Below are 20,016 nucleotides of genomic sequence, written 5' to 3'. Positions count from 1 at the left end.
GAGTTTAATTTTTGTAAAAATTATTACTAAATCGTTTTAAACCGGATCTTTGAAAAGAATTGCTCGAAAGAACCGAATTTCAGAAGTGAGTCGGACCTCCCATTTTTATATGCAGATCCTTTTATGCACAGCCAGGAATTTCAAATCTGGTTCACATAACATATTTTAATAAACTGTGTTAAATAAAGAATAATAATAATAATAAAAATAAATCAAAAAGAATCCAACGTTAAATCGAGTCAGTAAAATGCGCTTCTCCGAATGGAGCTATCGGGTTGCCGTAGCCGTGTGTTTGGTGGGTGGGACAAATACAAAGGCAAGCAGGTCAAGAGGAGGATAAACCACGTGTGACATCCAGGCTGAGAACTGTCCTTTGCAAGTTAAGTTGTTTTTTTGTAATATCTTTGCATGTAACCAGGCAGCCATCCCGTCTGACGTAGAAGGCCATTCAGCAGCGGACTGAAGGTTGCTTAACTCCGAAACCAAAAAAGTCTTCTGGGAAACAAACGAATCATGGTTAGCAAGACGGATGACATCCCAGGATCAGTTCCGAGCTGTAACCCCGTTGATCTTACCCGGGAAGGCGAGATCGCAAACAGCAAAGACACCAGCAAGACAGCCTCGAAGGATCCATGTGCCTGCGGTAAGAGAGCTTTACACTGTAGCATGCAGAAGTCATTCTGCTCTTACTGATCCTGATGTGTTTCAACAAAAGCCCATTGCAGTAAATCAGTGTTGAGGTCTGTTGTGTGATTGACAGGATAGAGGTCTAAGTGAAGTAGGTATCAAAGGACATAAACAGGCAAAGTGCTGCAGGGGTGTCTGCTTAACACCCATAAACAACATTATGTTTCTGAAAGGGAAGTTGGTGCACAACCTTGTACAGGCCATTCATTTTTATATCTTGCCTAATGCATTTCTTGATCTGGATCTTAGATAAACTCATTCACATGGTATTTCTCAGGAGATTAATTTCTAAAAGAAGGTGTGATTAGGCTTCTCTTTCTGATTTTTTCAGTCATTCGTTATTACTGGAGGAGAAATATTTAAATGATCTTGTAGTGGTTGAAGCATTCCTATCAAATGTTTTTGTGTGATTTTAATACTTATTTATGGTAATGGGATGGTAAACAATAGCAAAGGTGAATGTAAGCAGATGTTTGTTTACTCATGCATTATTATTTTGCATGAATTACACACATAGCAGTGACAAAAATAAAATTAAAAAGTGTTTATTGTAATTTCATGTGTCCCAGTTCAGTTTTTTCCAGTCATTGAGGACTGTAGCCTAATTTGCAATTTCATGAAACAATACTACAATCAATTTGAATATTATGTTTGAATTAGAAAACGTTAATTGCAATATAACACAAAACAGAAGACAACAGAATGACAAATATTTACTGGATGCGTGCTGTAGCAAATTAAACAAGTGCAGATCTGGGACAACCACCTAAAGCTCTTAAATATGAACGTTAGAGATCAACCGGGACGGTTTAGTTGTTAGTTACAGGGTAACTTTCATTATCAACAGTGTAAAGTGTTGTCAGTAGCCTAGCTGTGTGTGAAATCCTGACGCACATGTTGCGCGTGAGCACCGATGAACTGAAGGTCACCTTCAGTAGGACGGAACTATTGAGCGAGAGAAGGGAGAGCGTGCTTTTACTACGGTCTGATCTTTAGGTGACTCTGGATTGAATCGTTTAAATGGCCAAAAGAGCCTATTACATCGAAAGACTTATATAAATTACTTTAAAAAATATATCGTATTAGTAATGAATAGCTTGTTTAAACGCGCGCCTGTCAATCGGCCCCCCTCTTGTTTTCATTCAGGAAAAGTGTTGCGCTCCTCGACCAGGAAGCGGAAGTAGCCACACATGGAAAGTCATGGTGCATGTATGCCGATAGAAGGTTATTGCTACCAGTTAAATATAGAGGGATCTGTTTGGTAAGTGCTGGGGTTACACAGTTTGCCTACCACGTAGGAGTGATCCTGTAATTTGCGAATCATTGTCGAGCTACAAGCTGTCATTAGATCCGTTTTAAAGCACATAGCCGGGTGTTGTGCGCACTGTTAGTTGGCGAGCTGCTGCAATTCGTGTAACATTTATGGAGACCTTGGAAGAGACTGAATGGGTCACTCTCTGACAGCCTTTGACTGTGTTTAATATGCTGGATCTGATGCTTGAGATGATGACTGATGTGATCTCTTCATGAGCTGTGAAAGTAGATGTCTTTGTGCGTTTGACATGATTTGTATGCAGTTGCATTATGATTATATACGTAATAAATGTTTAATAAAGCTATGTAGGAAGCTGGTTAGACCGTTTTTGTTGCACAGAAATTATACTGTAATATTTATTGCCAGTTATTCTGTTTAATCATGGCTGACTGTGAAAAAAAAATGTGCACCTTTTGCACAGCTTAAATTACAAGAATCTGTTCCTGCAGCTTTTGTATTACTAGTGCCAAATGTTCAACACCATGCACTGTTGTCCCAACACAGGGGACCTGTAGAAGCTGCAGACTCGTTTGCATCTCATGTAGGCCACCATGATCTCAGCTGTGATAAAGTTTGGCAAGGGACTAAAGGTTGAACTGCCAAGTTTACTTGGTTTTTCAGATTTGTTGTTGAAGCATTATTTTTTTCACAATGGGACTTTGCACTTGCCTTTTATCATTGATAAAATTCACTTTATTGTAGGGAAAACAATAAGTTTGCCTGGTTAAGAGTGTAAAAGTGTAATATTTCTGTACTGAACACTGAATGATTTACCTGCATAAGGTTGCAAATTAACTGTTAGGGTTTTATTTTTTATTCTGAACTGTTCTGAACTTCTGCAGCAGTGCCAAATGTGATGCTTGTGTTAATTTATTAAATTCACACTGTGTTAACACACTTTATAGATTGCGATGGGCTTAAAGGATAAAGGTTGGAGTAAAGTCTTAGAACATGCTCGGCTTTACTGTCATAGGGAGATTAGCATATCAGTATAGTTTAATTTAAACTGGTTTCATCTGATCCTCCAGCTTTCAGATTCACTAAATGTGGCGTATCTGGACTTCACCCAGATGAGAGAGCACTGAAGGACATGGGGATTGACTTTAGGGTCGTGCAATGCCGAGGCAGAAACCTCATACACCCTTTGATCTATTTAAAAGCCAGCCGTTGTTGTGATGCAATTCAATGGAATGGCTGGTTTGAAATTGTTTTAGAGAAGTGGTTCTCAACAGGTGGCCTCAGCAAACTTGCATAGGGAACTTAAGATGACTTGAAATGATTTTAAAAGAAACAAAAATGACTAATATACAGGTGCATCACAATAAATTAGAATACTTCATAAGACCAAAAAAAAAAACATTTTTAGTGAATTGTTGGCCTTCTGGAAGGTATGTTAACTTACTGTACATGTCATGTACTCAATACTTGGTAGGGGCTCCTTTTACTTTAATTACTGCCTCAATTCGGCGTGGCATGGAGGTGATCAGTTTGTGGCACTGCTGAGGTGGTGTGGAAGCCCAGGTTTCTTTGACAGTGGCCTTCAGCTCATCTGCATTGTTTGGTCTCTTGTTTCTTATTTTCCTCTTGACAATACCCCATAGATTCTCTTTCCTGGCCAGTCAAGCACACCAACACCATGGTCATTTAACCAACTTTTGGTGCTTTTGGCAGTGTGGACAGGTGCCAAATCCTGCTGGAAAATGAAATCAGCATCTTCAAAAAGCTGGTCAGCAGAAGGAAGCATGAAGTGCTCCAAAATTTCTTGGTAAACGGGTGCAGTGACTTTGGTTTTCAAAAAACACAATGGACCACCACCAGCAGATGACATTGCACCCCAAATCATCACAGAGTGTGGAGACTTGGACTTCAAGCAACTTTGGCTATGAGCTTCTCCACCCTTCCTCCAGACTCTAGGACCTTGGTTTCCAAATTAAATACAAAACTTGCCCTCATCTGAAAAGAGGACTTTGGCAACTTTGGGCAACAGTCCAGTTCTTTTTCTCCTTAGCCCAGGTAAGATGTCTCTGACGTTGTCTGTGGTTCAGGAGTGGCTTAACAAGAGGAATACGACAACTGTAGCCAAATTCAGCCTCAGTCCATTCCATGTGAAGTTCACTCAAATTCTTGAATCGATTTTGATTGACAGTCCTCATAAGGCTGCAGTTCTCTCAGTTGGTTGTGCATCTTTTTCTTCCACACTTTTTCCTTCCACTCAACTTTCTATTAACATGCTTGGATACAGCACTCTGTGAACAGCCAGCTTTTTTGGCAATGAATGTTTGTGGCTTACCCTCCTTGTGAATACTGTAGCAGGCAGAACAAGATCACTGTTCATGATGTGCGAAATGTAGGAAGAAAATCCAAATATTGAATTTTATATGACTGTGTTTCTGAAGGGAACGGAACTGACTGTTTTCAGAAAAGGCATTTTCTTTTTATTTTGTCTAGGTATAATGCATTTAAATGAGTATTAATAAGCTCAGGGCTGCTGTGTTTACAGCGGTAACCAAGGAAACGCTGTATTACTGTTCCATAAGCGCCGCCTGCTGGCAGAGAGTGAATCTTCAGTTCATCTGCTGTTTCTGTTTCATACAGATGTTTCATGTAGCAGAATATCGCAAAGCTGAAGTCAGGTTATTCTGTTTTTGCTTCAGATTTTGAAATTATACAGTCTAATATAAATCAAACATTGCACTTTTTTTTCCAATTCATCATTAAAATGCAGTGGTTGCCTCTAATTTCAAACGGCAAACAAAAAATCAAGGTGCAACCCAGTGGAGAATATGCAAATGTTATTTTATGTTATTTTTCAATTTCTGTACCTAAACATCTACAAACATAACCTAAAGCATCATTTCATTTCTATTTTTGTGCTATAGGCCTATATGCTATTAATTGTTAATTGTTCTATTACTTGTGATTTGCTCATTTGTTCTTATTTACTGACTGTCACTTGTCTTTAATGATGTTTAAACTTTATTTTTGGCTAGTGATTTTTGCTCTGGTATCGAAATTGAAATAGAGAATTGTAAAATTTAATTAGTATCTAAAATATTGGTGTCTCATAAGCTTATTTATTAGAATACAAGATAATAGATCAAAAACAATGATAACAGCAACTATTTTATTTTTTTGTGGCAGGGCCAGTGAAAATGTTGGCAGGGCAAGTAGAAAAAAATAATCCTTAGCATTGATCCCTGCATATGGTGCCGCTAGGTCTGAAGAAACACATCAGTTTCACTTTAAACTAATGATGGCTGCTGTAACTGACTGAAGGGGAGCTCAACCTCCACATTCCTTTTACACAGTGACAATAAGTTATGCATTACATGCCATTTACTGTGTATAATACTTAAATCATGCTTTTAAGTGATTTTATATGGGGATTGGGGTTTTTGTATCCTCTGTTGTGAAATCAGTTTGATCTGCCTCCCCTGTGGCCCTCGGTGTCTGTAGTGTGAGACCAGCTTCTTGTTGCTATAGCCGTGACCATTGAGGAGAGCCAAGGACATGCTCCAGTTGTCTAAAGCAAACAGTGTATTTTAGCTGAGAGTTACAGCCGAGACAGCTGTGGACTCTGAAAACATGCCTGCCTTAGCAGGGATTTCAAGTCTTTGTCTTCTTATTCAATTCAGTGTGTAGCAAAACATGCAGCCTCAGCAGATCTGTGTGAGTGATCACTCCGTAAGGCAGATGGGACCTCCTCAGACAATTGAGTCAGATGATATTGCACCCGCATTGGTCTGGCAGCATTCATTCGGAGAACTTGTCGGGAATGATTGCCCCCCCGAGACCCAGGACTTAAACTGTTGCCGTGGAGATCTCCATGGCAGCTCGGCATTGCGCTGTGGGAGCTGTATTGTGTACAGTGTGTGAAGTGTCACAGGCCCTCAGAAGCTGACCTAGTTGTAAAAATACACTAACTCCTTCAGGCTAAGCAGTGCCTGATAAATGACAAGCTAAGTGATTAGTGAGGTCTGTATTGTGAGTAGAGATCAACTAATACAACTTTTATTGAAACAATGTTATTTATATACTATTATATTATTATTATTATTACTAAAATGCTATTATTTTTATATTTTAAGTTTTAATTTAAATTTTAGGTTTAGTTATTATTATTTTTTTTGTAGTTTTAATTTATTTTTGTTTCAGTCTTAGTAATTCAGTAACTTATTTCAGTTGCCAGTTTTTGTCTTTAAATTCCTAAAGTTTTTCATCTAAAATTTATATTTTGTTTCAGCTTTAAATTACTGAAAACTTTAATTTTATGTTCAGTTAACTCTAACAACACTGTATTGGAATGTTTAATTTGACTGTACAAACCAATTAATCAGTGCTTTGGGTTCAACAAAATTACTAGGAAGCCATTGGCTTCCTAAAATTAAACATTTCAGATCCAGGAATCTTTTTAAAAGTCAGACATAAATGACTCTTGAGCTCTGTAACTGCTGTGAGTAGTTTAAATTAATGTCACATTTATTTATTTTTTTCTACCCACAGGGCACCGTGGTGAGACCGCAGTGATGAATGGTGTAGCAGGTCATGATCAGGCTGAGGAGGCCGACTCCAAGCAGGACGGCAGTGCCGACGCAGAAGATGCTAACGAACAGGAAGTGATTGTAATTCAAGACACTGGCTTCACTGTGAAGATCCAAGCACCAGGAACTGAACCCTTTGACCTTCAGGTGAGTCTTGATCTTGCACTGACTTCTCATTACACAGACAAAATATAGTAACAAAATCTGTGGTTCCTACTCAGGTGTCACCACAAGAGATGGTGCAAGAGATCCACCAAGTTCTGATGGACCGCGAGGACACCTGCCACCGCACCTGCTTCTCCTTGCAGCTCGACGGCAATGTACTCGACAACTTTGCCGAGCTCAAGTCCATTGAAGGCCTGCAGGAAGGCTCCCTTCTCAAAGTGGTCGAAGGTACAATTTAACACCTTCCATCTTAAGTAGGGATGTCAACAATTAATTGACGATTGATTAACTGTTGAAAAAAGTTTAATATTTCGCAATTCTGAGAAAAAAGAAAGGTTCAATAAGTGTGCGGCACAGTCCCACATGTCATTTGGGATCATTTTATTTTAAATGGCTATAATGTCAATTGCAAACATTGAGATTGTGTTGTAAAATACAACAACGAGCACCATGAAACCATTTTATCAAATAATCGTAATCGCATCTATTCATTTTACAATTCTGCTACCAGCCTTTTATTTAGACTAAAAACGTTTTACGCATTTTGCAGTATTATGGTTAACGATTAATCAATTAATTGATCGTTAATTTAAACGACGATCGATCATGGAAATGATCGAAAATGGTCATCCCTAGTCTCAAGTATACGTCTCAGTTGAAGGTACTGAGCATTTAATGTTTTTGTTTTCTTCCTGTAGAGCCCTACACAGTACGTGAAGCTCGCATTCACGTCCGTCACATCAGAGACCTGCTGAAGAGCCTAGATCCATCAGACGCTTATAATGGAGTGGACTGCAACTCCCTCTCGTTCCTCAGTGTCTTCACAGATGGAGACCTTGGAGGTCTGTGACCGGAAGGTTTAGAGGTCTTGAGTTGTTTCTAGCAGGTTGATGGCTAGTATTCATTGACCTGTTTGTTCTTACCTACGCAGATACTGGAAAACGCAAAAAGAAGGGCAATGAACTTGAGCAGATTGATTGCACACCGCCTGAACACATTCTGCCAGGCAGCAAAGAGCGTCCTTTAGTTCCCCTTCAGCCACAGAACAAAGATTGGAAGGTGGGAGCAGATTACAGATTTTGACTCTTTAGTGATGTTTTGCTTTTGTTTACTTTCGTCTTGTCCTCTGTCTGCAGCCAATGCAGTGCTTGAAGGTCTTGACCATGAGTGGCTGGAACCCACCGCCTGGCAACAGGAAGATGCACGGAGACCTCATGTATCTGTACATTGTGACCGTTGAGGACAGACACGTCAGCATCACTGCCTCCACCCGTGGATTCTACCTCAATCAGTAAGTGATTGCACTGCTCTCTAGAGTACTTGATTCTGATTTCTCAGGCTGGCATTCTGCGGTCAGTGATAGAGCGCACCATTTCTGGAAATAAAAATCCTGTTCAATTTGCCCATAAGGGAATTGATTTTTAATGAAAAATGCTAAAGCTTTAAAGACTGCCCTATTGTGAGCTTGGTTGTTCGGGTTCGGTACTCCAGTGTGCACCCACGTTCACATGACCGCTTTCACACTAGCCAAATGTACCGAACTCTGACGTCAGTCGAACCCAGGTGCGCACCAAACAATTTCAGTTGTAAAAAGAGTAATAATTTAACAATGCTCTTAAAAGTAATGTTTAGCAAATCTCTAAATAGTACAGAAATGTATTGCTGGCCTTTTCTGCAATTGGTCATAACATGAAAATAATCATTGCAGGTCCACTACTTATACCTTCAACCCCAAGCCAGCCAACCCCAGCTTCCTCAGCCACTCTCTAGTGGAGCTACTGAGCCAGATTAGTGCTGCCTTCAAGAAGAACTTCACCACTCTGCAAAAGAAGAGGTAATATACTATTATTATTAATACATATTTAAAGAACTCTTTGAAGCAGTCTGCTCTAGCCTGCTTTAGGAATCGTGGCCCATTTTATCTCCGCTAGGCCACATTTGCATTTAGTATTAACATTCTACTCAGGAGTGAGATAAGAGGATATCTAGGAGCAGCAGTATGCCAACTTACTTTTTTGTAAGTTGGCCTGCAAGGAAATCTTCTGTAATTATAACAAAGCTGCTGGCTTTAAAAAAAAATTATTAGCAGAAACTGGGAGTATTTATGTTTTAAATTTATTTTGTAATTCCAGACGGTTCAAGAACTGTATGTTCGTCCAAAAAAAAAAAAAAAAACTGCTGGGGGGGAAAAGAAATATGTATTGTTTAAATCTTAATTGTATGTTTTTAAAAAAAAAAAAAAACTGCTGGGGGGGAAAAAGAAATAAAAAAAAAATATATATATATATATATATAATATATATATATATATATATATATATATATATATATATATATATATATATATATATATATATATATATATATTAATTTAAATACTTGTTAATTATTTACATTTTTGTGTGTGACAGTTTTAGAAACATTTTCTGGTTGTATCATTTTATTTTATTGATAATGATCTTGCATCAGGGTTCAAAGACATCCATTTGAGAGAATAGCCACTCCCTTCCAAGTGTACAGCTGGACTGCACCACAGATTGATCATGCCATGGACTGTGTGAGAGCAGAGGATGCCTACACCTCCCGTCTGGGCTACGAGGAGCATATACCTGGCCAAGTATGTCCTAAAGTCATTCTTTCTTCAATTTTCAGTGGACTTTTTGTTTTGTTTTTTTAAATAGTGCTATTAAAGTTTCTTTGTATTCTGTGATAGACTAGAGACTGGAACGAGGAGCTTCAGACAACCAGAGAACTTTCTCGTAAGAACCTCCCTGAGCGCCTGCTGAGAGAACGAGCCATATTCAAGGTGAACATACCAACACTGGCTTTAGAACATTTACGGTTTCATTTGATCAGCAATGTGAAGCTCACAAACTCACTTCTGTTTCTTAGGTTCATAGTGACTTTGCCGGTGCGGCGACGCGTGGCTCAATGGCGGTGATCGATGGCAATGTAATGGCGATCAACCCTGGAGAAGAGACGCGCATGCAGATGTTCATCTGGAACAACATTTTCTTCAGCTTGGGTTTTGATGTACGTGACCACTACAGGGAGCTGGGCGGAGACGCTGCTGCTCATGTGGCCCCCACTAACGACCTGAATGGGGTGAGGGCATACAGTGCCGTGGACGTGGAGGGGCTCTACACCCTGGGCACGGTGGTGGTGGACTACAGAGGTTACCGTGTAACCGCACAGTCCATCATTCCTGGAATCTTGGAGCGGGAACAGGAACAGAGCGTTATCTATGGCTCCATTGACTTTGGGAAGACCGTAGTCTCCCACCCCAAGTATCTGGAGCTTCTGGAGAAGACCAGCCGCCCGCTGAAGGTGCAGCGCCATGCTGTGCTCAATGAGAAAGATACCGCTGTAGAGCTTTGCTCCTCTGTGGAGTGTAAGGGTATCATTGGCAATGACGGCCGCCATTACATCCTGGACCTTTTGCGCACCTTCCCTCCTGACCTCAATTTCCTGCCGGTGGAGGGCGAAGAGCTCGCCCCCGAGAGCCAGAAGCTGGGTTTCCCCCGCCAGCATCGCCATCGCCTGGCCTGCTTGCGCCAGGAGCTTATTGAGGCCTTTGTAGAGCACAGGTGAGTTCATGCTACTTAGTAAACATGCTCATTCAAATCTGAGTAAAGTTACTCTCCCTTTTGTTGTCTAATGAAGGATTTACTAGCAGTGGACTTCAGGTTCCAAAAAGACACCATGAAAGTAGCTCATATGACTGAATGTGTATATTGAAAGTCTTCTGAAGCCATATGACAGCTTTGTAAAAGAAACAAACCAGAATTTTAGGATGTTATCATAGCTGTCCATCACAAGTAGGTCTTTGTTTAAATCGCAAGCAGTTCTTTGAATATATACGAGGGCAATGTGTTTACAAAATTAGTCAAGGTCTTTTTGCACTCCATAAGGTTGTTGTTGATTATGAGATGTATATCTGAAATATTTTTTTATAATAATAATTATAATAATAATAATAATAAAAATAATAGTAATAATAATTGTAATTTTTCATTTTATTGTCATAATTGTTAATATTATTTGTAATTTTTTGATTCTGTAAACTTGAATAATATTTGCATATTTTACTTTTGTACTAATTACTATTTCTACTACTACTACTACTTTTTATTCTTAATGCTATTACTTTTACTTTTAAATATTGTTAATATTTGTATTTTTTAGTAATTATTACAAAAATGTAAGTTATATATACATACATGTATATAATATTTATTTAAAATAAATATTTACATAATTAAATTTGTACTTCTTTATTAATAAATAGTAATAATAATATTACCTAGACAAAAAAAGTTAATTAAGACAACCTTTAGATTGTTAATGTTTTTATTAATTTTATTATTACAATTATTTTATTTATTTATTTTTATGTATTTAAAATTATGTAAATAAAAATAATTATTATAACATAATTATTATTGTTGTAATTATTATTTTGTTAATATTAGTAATATTTTTATTATTTGTAATTATTACAAAAAATAACATAACGTATATGTAAATAACAAACAATTAAATATATATTTAAAACTAATATTTACATGTATTTTAGTTTTGTTTTTGTTTAGTTACTACAAATAAAATACTACTACTTATTAGTAGTAGTAGTAACTATTACTTCTCTTAAATTATATTAATCTTCTCTGAAAGTCCTGAAGGCTAGTTTGTCATCCTCTTGTGCCTCAGATATCTCCTCTTCATGAAGATGGCAGCACTCCAGCTAATGCAGCAGAAAGCAAGCAAAGACAAGACTGCAGCCCTGCATGACACAAACACTGCAGATGCGGAGTCTGAAAGCAAACCTCAGGCTCTTGAAGCATCTGAGCAGGTTCCTGATGGCATGCCAACCTCTCCAACATCCTCTGAATCTACTCTAACCCCTGATGACTTGGAGGCAACGACTATGTCTGAAAAGTCTGTTCCTGAAAACCAGGAAGCCCCAGCAGATCTGAAATCTGAGGTTCCTACGGCAAACACCAATGGTACTCATGAGCCTTCAGCTGCAGAGAGGCAGAATGGAGGGTGTGATAGTCCCTTGGAGGGTAAGGAAGCTGATGAAAATATTCCTGGACTTGCCCAAGCTAAAGAGCTGGCTGAGTCTTTAGCAGCAGAAGATGGATCCGGGATTGGTACGTCCTGTGAGCGACCGAAAAGAGCATCAGAGGAAACAAGAGCAAGAGCTGGCAGAGACATGCACACATACTTTTTTTTTTTTTTTTTGCTTTTTGCTTTTTGCTTTTTCTTATCTTAGCGCCATCTGAGTTCAACTCATTAGATGTCCTGCTGTTGTCTTTTTCACTTGCTCTCTGTGTTCTTTCAGTGCATCTCTCCTCTGTGCTGTTTGCTCCTGTTCTCTCTGAGGCTCACTGAAGGAGACCTGGATCTCCTAGATTGGCTTTGTGATAATCTGGCTCCACTGGGTGGAGATTTTAGGTTTTAATAATAATTAACAATTAAACCCAGGGTTTTTCAAACTTTTTCATGTGAAGGACTCGAAAATATGAAATTATTTAATTTTGTACAAAGTGTATATATATATATATATATATATATATATATATATATATATATATATATATATATAAATAATATTTTAAAAAAATATATATAATATTTTTAATATTGTTGTTATTTGTATTTTTATTGTCACTATTACATCAAAAATAAAATATAAGTAATATTTGTTTAAAATAAATATTTTCATATTTTACTTTTTATTTGTACTAGTTACCAATATTATTATTGTTATTTTTAAAATTATAAGTATTATTTTTTTATTGGTAGTAACTGTTCCCTGGACCCAGTTTGAAAACCCCTGACTCAACCAAACACCATATCATAAAATTTTATTTTTTTTTTTTTTGTTTTTAGTTTGTTTTTTTTTTTTTTTATTATACATTTTTTTTTTTGTGGTTTATTTTGTTGTTTTTTTGTTGAATTCATTTTGACATTTTGTGGAACATTTTCACAGACCCCAAAAGTCGAGAGGTGGTCCTCAACGCCTGTAAAGCTGTGGGCTCCATCAGCAACACCTCGTTCGACATCCGCTTCAACCCAGATATCTTCTCTCCAGGTATGATATATATTATATTTTGTATGTGGATAGTGATTAGCCTTTTTGATAATATAGGCAGTGTTGGTCACATGACCTCATCCATCACTTACAGGCGTACGCTTCCCTGATGACATCCAGAAACAGAAGCAGCTCCTCAAAGATGCTGCAGCCTTCCTAGTGTCCTGCCAGATCCCCTCTTTTGTGAGTCACTAAACACCTGCCTTCTCACATAGGTTTATTAACCATTAGAAAATTTAATAATCCATGAGAGGCTGTGGTAGAGTTATTCTAATGCACTGCCTTGTGGTTTATCGCTATTATAAAATGACGGCTACAGAAAAATGATAATAGATAAACCAGCTTTTCAATAAATATTTAAATTTATGAATAATATTCACAGGTAAAAGACTGTTTAGATCACAGCTCTTTGCCTATGGATGGAGCAACGATGACAGAAGCCCTTCATCAGCGTGGCATTAATGTGCGTTATCTTGGAAATGTGCTGGAGTTTGTGGACAACATGCCTGCAAAAGCACAACTTGAACATATCTACGTAAGTAAAGAATCAATTTATATATTACAAAAATCATATTTTTTGAACATTACAATAATAAAGACTATGCATTTAATTTGTTGTGTTTGTACATGTAGAGAATTGGAATCGGAGAGCTGATCACCAGATGTGCAAAGCATATCTTCAAAACATATCTTCAGGTAAGTTACTGCTGTGGTACATTGAGAGTTATGCAATGGTACATACACACAACCAATCAAAGGTCAGTATTAGGGTCAGTAAGATTTGTTCTTGTTGTTTTTGAAAGAAACTTCAAGAAACATTTCTTATTATTATCAATGTTTAAAACCATTGTGCTGCTTAATATGTGGAAACTGTGAAACAGTATTTTCAGGGTCCTTTAATGGATAGGAAGTTCAAAAGAACAGCATTCATATTAAATAAATATTATAATGTTTTTTTAAATATTATAAATGTGTTTACTGTCACTTTTGATCAATTTAATGCATCCTTGCTGAATAAAAAATGATTTTCTTTCTTACTGACCCAAACTTATTGTACCTTTCTATGGAAATGAATGGTTCCCATATCTATTTACCATGGTATTATTTAGATGGTTGTATAGCCATTAAACATTTCCAAAAAGAAAACATTTGGCAATACCTTTATACTTTTACTTTTTAGTAGCTGTTGATAGTTTTAATAGAGGCATTAACATTTGTTAATGATTGTGCTTGTGATTTGCAGGGTGTGGAGCTCTCTGCTTTATCCGCTGCCGTGAGCCACTTCCTGAACTGCCTCTTGAGCTCTTTCCCAGATGCCGTGGCTCACCTCCCTGTGGATGAGCTGGTGTCCCGCAGAAAGAACCGCAAGAGACGTAACCGGGTCCCAGGTGGAGGGGACAACACAGCATGGGCCAGTCTGACACCTAGTGAGCTGTGGAAGAACATTAACTCTGAGGCACAGAGCTACTATCACTTCAGTCTACAATGGTGAGAACCAGTTCAAACAAGCTCCAAGCATTTCATTAACCTGGTGTGTCTGGGGACTAATGGTGTTGTGCTTTTATGTTTCACAGTGAAAGTGTGGACCAAGCAGTGGAGAAGTACGGCTTGCAGAAGATCACCCTGCTGAGGGAGATCTCAATCAAGACGGGTGTTCAGGTAGTGCTCTTATCGATCTCGCTTCTCGTCACTGAGGTGCTTTGTAAGGCCTGTATCGACAAGGCTTTCCTTTCTGCTTCCCCTGCAGATCTTGATAAAGGAGTACAACTTCGATAGCCGCCATAAGCCGGCTTTCACCGAGGAGGACATCCTGAACATCTTCCCCGTCGTTAAGCACGTCAACCCCAAAGCCTCTGATGCCTTCCATTTCTTCCAAAGCGGGCAGGCCAAGGTTCAGCAAGGTACATTTAAAACACATCCCTATCAATGAATTTTCAAATATGATGGTTTTGGAATGCTGATTGATGTGTGCTCCGTTCAAAGGCTTTCTAAAGGAGGGCTGTGAGCTCATCAACGAGGCCTTGAACCTCTTCAACAATGTGTATGGAGCCATGCATGTGGAGATCTGTGCCTGTCTGCGGCTTCTTGCCCGGCTCAACTACATCATGGGTGATCATCCTGAGGTACATCCTAAAAACTGTCAAATGTTTGGATACAAGTGACTAAATTTGTTTCTAATTATTTTAAAAACCTTTTGATCCTTACGCTTTAGTTAAATTATTGGTTTGACGAATATATGCTATTGTCCAGAAGTCTGGCGCCAGTAAGATTTTTTTTTTTTTTTCAAGAAATCAATACATTTTTATTCAGCACAGAAATTGATTAAAAGTGATAGTAAAGACATTTATAATGTTACAAAAGATTTCCTTTTCAAATTTCCTTTTTCTAAATGCTCTTCTCTTCTCTTTGTATTCAAAGAATTAAAAAAAAAAAAAAAAAAAAAGTCACAGCTTCCACAAAAATATTAAGCAGCACAACAAATTTCAACATTGATAATAATTAATAATGTTTCTTGAGTACTCAATCAGCATATTAGAATGATGTCTGAAGGATCATGTGACACTTAAGACTGGAGTTATGGCTGATGAAAATTCAGGGTTTCATCATAGGAATAAATTACATTTTAAAAATATATTAAAATAGAAAAAAAAAACGTTATTTTAAATAACTATTTTACAGTATTACTGTTTTACTGTATATTTAACTGTATTTTTTGATCAAATAAATATCCTTGAGACTAGTTGCTAAAACATTAAAGCATATTTTTAAAAAAATGTAAACCACAAAACTAAATGTAATTATTTTGAAATATGTGAACTACTTTTTTTCTCCTCACTGTATAATTTTCATACTACTTCCATTTATTTCATCACAAGATTTTTTCCCCCTCTTTTCAAGCTCTGAGCAATCAGCAGAAGGCTGTCCTGATGAGTGAGAGAGTGCTGGGTATTGAACACCCCAACACTATTCAAGAATATGTAAGCATCTACATCATTTTCTGCTGCCTGCTCAGAAAATGTACAAAAATTCCACTATAAATGAAAATACTAAATGAACTTCAAACTAGTTTCTATGAACTGTAAATCTTCTCTACAGATGCACTTGGCTCTGTACTGCTTTGCCAATGGCCACCTGTCCACTGCCCTGAAACTGCTGTACCGCGCTCGCTACCTCCTGCTCGTGGTGTGTGGGGAGGACCATCCAGAAATGGCTCTGCTCGATGTAAGTCTTTGATGCACAGCCTACACTCATCCTTAGTTTTGGAAATAACTAAACACTGTGTATCTGAGTATCACTGATTATCACGTTGATGTAAACCCTGAAAGGCTGACGAGAGGAAATTGAATTCCTGTAGTCACTTAAGTTGAGGTTTGTGGAGTAAAGCCAACCTCTCACTGTGATCTTTCTCTCTGACGTAGAGCAATATTGGTCTGGTGCTTCATGGTGTGATGGAGTATGACCTGTCTCTGCGGTTCCTGGAAAACGCCCTGGCCATCAATTCCAAATACCATGGGCCACGATCCCTGAAAGTAGCTCTCAGGTACATACCCCTGACTACACACTAATCATTGGTGTCGTATGCAGTCAAAATAAGTAGTAACATTCATCTGTTCTTCTGCAGTCATCACCTGGTGGCCAGAGTATATGAGAGCAAGGCTGAGTTCCGCTCTGCCCTGCATCATGAGAAGGAGGGTTATACCATATACAAGAACCAGGTACAGCCAACCCTTCTTGTATATCGGATTTGCTATTCAATATAGATTGAACCTGGTAAAATGTTAAATGATACATTAAGTTACTGTCGTCAATAGTGCAACGTTGTATGAAGTCACTTTCAAATTGAAAAGCTTCTGTTGGTCAGTGTGGCAAATTCATGTGATCAGCTTGAACCCCATGCGAAATCCCTCACACAAAATTTCGGATTGCATGTAGTCCCGTGAAATATACAAATACAAAGGCTTTATATATAAATACAAGGCTGATTTTAATAATGAGATTGTAGTACACTAATGTATAGAATAGTATTATAATAAGTGTTAATGCAAACAAAATGTACTTGTGTTCAAGTTGGTGAAGCTCATGAGAAGACGAAGGAGAGCTCAGAGTACCTGAAGTACCTCACGCAGCAGGCTGTGGCTCTACAGAGAACCATGAATGAGATCTACAAGAACGGATCCAACGCTAGCATAATGCCCCTCAAGGTCAGTCACACCTCAGCTGTCCTGAAGATGTTGTTACATGATCTCGCCAGGATGTGTGTTGATGGCTTATTTTGTTTGTCTCTAGTTTACGGCACCAAGCATGGCCAGTGTTCTGGAACAGCTTAATATCATCAATGGCATCATCTTTATTCCCCTCAGGTGAGCAAAGGTTTACACCAATTTGTTTTAGCCAAAATGATATTTTTTGTCTTTTGGTTAAATATTTTGTCATGTCAGTTCTTTAATTGAATGTTTTATTTTACCAGGATTGGCATGGCATGTCATTTTATTTGACAAAAACCTTTGAACTTTAACTAACCATTTTTTTCCCCCTTTTAAATAAGTAAACATAAAATATTCACCAGTATAACTAAAGCACGATATGTGAATTAACTGTCCTTGTTAAGCAATTAATGTGAAAACCTGGGCTTACTAAATAAATATAAGTATAGATAATGAAGAATTAGCTACTTTAAAAAAAAAAATAAAATAATAATAATATTAGATTAGATTTTGTACGTAGTATAATATGCAAAAATATAGCATTGCATATTACATAAATAGGTTACTCTGCTTATGTGTCTTACAAACTCTTGCAATTAAAGACAAAATAATATTTATGTAAAAATACAAGCCTGATTTATTAATAAGACATGTGGTTAATACTTTATATACTTATAATGAAGTATTACCTACATATATTGTATTATATATATATATATAAACAGACATATACATATGTCTGTATATATATATATGTATATGTATATGTATGTATATATGTATATATATGTATATGTATATGTATGTGTATGTGTATATATATATGTATGTGTATGTATATGTATATATATATATGTATGTATGTGTATATGGTGTGTGTATATATATGTGCGTGTGTATATATATATATATATATATATATATATATATATATATATATATATATATATATATATATATATGTATATATATAATATGTATGTATGTATATATATGTGTGTGTGAGTACAGACCAAAAGTTTGGAAACATTACTATTTTTAATGTTTTTGAAAGAAGTTTCTTCTGCTCATCAAGCCTGCATTTATTTGATCAAAAATACAGAAAAAAAATGTAATATTGTGATATATTATTATATATATATGATAGGTAAAAATTTATAGCCCGAATGCACTGTAAGTCGCTTTGTGTAATTGAGTATGGTAAATATTTTATTTTAATTGTGGACTTCAATAGGGGCCATAGTGTAAGTCGCTTTTGATTATATATTTTTATATATATATATAATATTTATTATGTGTTTGTGTATAACAATTATGATATGATTCGGCTGTAAGTTGTAAAAACTAAATTCACACTATTGATTCTTCACACAGCCAAAAGGACCTGGAGAATCTGAAGGCCGAGGTGCAGAGACGGCAGCTGATGCAGAATACTGGGAAACTGGAGGAACAGCAGGCCGGTCAGTTAGAGCTGGATGACAACCTGCCTGTGGATGATTAACAACTCCATCCATGCAGCCCCTCTCCAAACGAGGAGGACACAATGCAGCTGCCTTCTGTTTGAACCTGTGGACCTGAGAACTGAGCTGTCTGATCTAACCAGTTCACTTTGAATATAATGCGGAGGGGAGAACCAGGAACAGGGGACAGTACAGAGTGTAGTTTGTAGCTATAAAGAGAATGAAAGCAGTTTTACATGTGCTATTCAACAACACGACTCCTCGAGGTCTACCAGAGGAAGCAGATAGAATGTGAGTTTGCACAGATGAGGCTGGAGATGACCATGACATTTTATACCAGAGCCTTATCCATCCATCATCCCCATCTGTTTCCTTCTCATCTGAGCCCAGGCTAACCACAATCCGTCCCAAACCAACCCACGTGTGTCGAGAGATCCTAAAAACACACCTCCCTATCTGAAACTCAGGTGATTTCTACACTGCGCACCAGAAGAGAAATGTTCACCGTTCAGTTCAACAGAGATAGACATATAAGAATCTTGGGCTTAAGAATGTAAACTCTAAAGGTCTAGTCTCAGGACCGAATGTTAGTATTGTGTCCCATACGTTTTTTTCTGTGCTCGCCGTGGCTGCTGCCTTTAGACAAAACCAGATTGATGCAACTTCACAGATGCGAGTTCTCAACCAATCATTTTAGATCGGTGGCGTCTGTAAAACAAGGAATCTTTTTGTAAAAGAACATGAGAAGCCATTTGATCTTTCATGTAAACGTTAATTTAAGCCATGTCTGTTTTATAGAAATACATTGGGAAGCTGTATAAAGCTTTGTCACTGGGGTTACACAGGTAGTTGATTAATTTTGATTGAAATACTGATTTGAATTAGACTGTTGTGTTAACTCTTTTTCACTTTAAAAGTGTGTATGTGTGCGTGTTTATGTATGTATGTCTCTTTATGGTTGTCCATGCTAGTGCAGAAATGCATTCAGAGGTTTCCTCTAAAGCTGCTGTAACAGAACAATATCATAATGATATTTTTATACATCATCATCGATAACAGATGGACTCGTACAACCTGTTAGGATGATGATGGTGAAAATGTGCTACTTATATTGTGCTTTTCAAGACCTGATTGATACTTTCTCCAGAATATTTTAGCACAAGGTTCAGAAACTCGTGAGACTTGTGTTTTGTTCCTCTCTAGCTGTATTTTTTTTTTTTTGCACTTCCCAGTGCCGGGTTTTTGTATGGGCTCATATAGGACCACCAAAAGAGAAATAAGATGGGCTGCTTCGCTGTAACTTACCAAAAAAAAAAAAAAAAGGTCAAGGATGATGTGTTTGCTTGTGTACATGCTTTGTGTGTCCTGCAAATGTTGTGCTCAAACTGTATGAAGCCATATACTGAAACTAAGTGCACCTTGGATTATGAACATGGATGCAACAAAACTGCAAGCCTGGCTGTATTTCCCTATAAAACAAAAACTTTTTGAAAATTGGTTTGTCTATGAAAATTGGTGGGTAAAAAGCGATGCAACCGGTAATTGA

At 37.4% G+C, this 20,016-nt stretch overlaps 1 protein-coding gene across 4 annotated transcripts; it reads left to right on the top strand.

The window, feature by feature from the left end:
- The first annotated feature begins 286 nt into the window (after positions 1-286).
- Positions 287-19,964, top strand: LOC109067072 (clustered mitochondria protein homolog). Of its 4 annotated transcripts, XM_042771225.1 has the most exons (27): positions 291-437; positions 472-643; positions 6,506-6,690; positions 6,765-6,936; positions 7,407-7,550; positions 7,640-7,767; positions 7,845-7,999; positions 8,417-8,542; positions 9,178-9,325; positions 9,422-9,514; positions 9,601-10,295; positions 11,419-11,861; positions 12,704-12,805; positions 12,900-12,988; positions 13,188-13,340; positions 13,439-13,501; positions 14,049-14,293; positions 14,380-14,464; positions 14,553-14,706; positions 14,789-14,928; positions 15,703-15,783; positions 15,902-16,027; positions 16,225-16,346; positions 16,428-16,521; positions 16,873-17,007; positions 17,093-17,166; positions 18,385-19,964. In XM_042771225.1, the coding sequence occupies exons 2-27, from the start codon at positions 514-516 to the stop codon at positions 18,509-18,511; spliced, it is 4,209 nt and encodes a 1,402-aa protein (XP_042627159.1). In that variant the 5' UTR covers positions 291-437; positions 472-513; the 3' UTR covers positions 18,512-19,964. The 4 variants fall into 4 exon arrangements, with proteins under 4 accessions (XP_042627160.1, XP_042627158.1, XP_042627159.1 ...); XM_042771226.1 differs by having other exon boundaries at positions 287-643; positions 11,419-11,774; XM_042771224.1 differs by having other exon boundaries at positions 287-643.
- Positions 19,965-20,016: the final 52 nt, after the last annotated feature.

The sequence above is a fragment of the Cyprinus carpio genome, chromosome A15 (genome assembly GCF_018340385.1).
Source record: "Cyprinus carpio isolate SPL01 chromosome A15, ASM1834038v1, whole genome shotgun sequence".
NCBI classification, from domain to species: domain Eukaryota; kingdom Metazoa; phylum Chordata; class Actinopteri; order Cypriniformes; family Cyprinidae; genus Cyprinus; species Cyprinus carpio.
The sequence above is the reverse complement of the archived record's forward strand: the minus strand, read 5'-3'. Positions and strand labels throughout refer to the sequence as shown.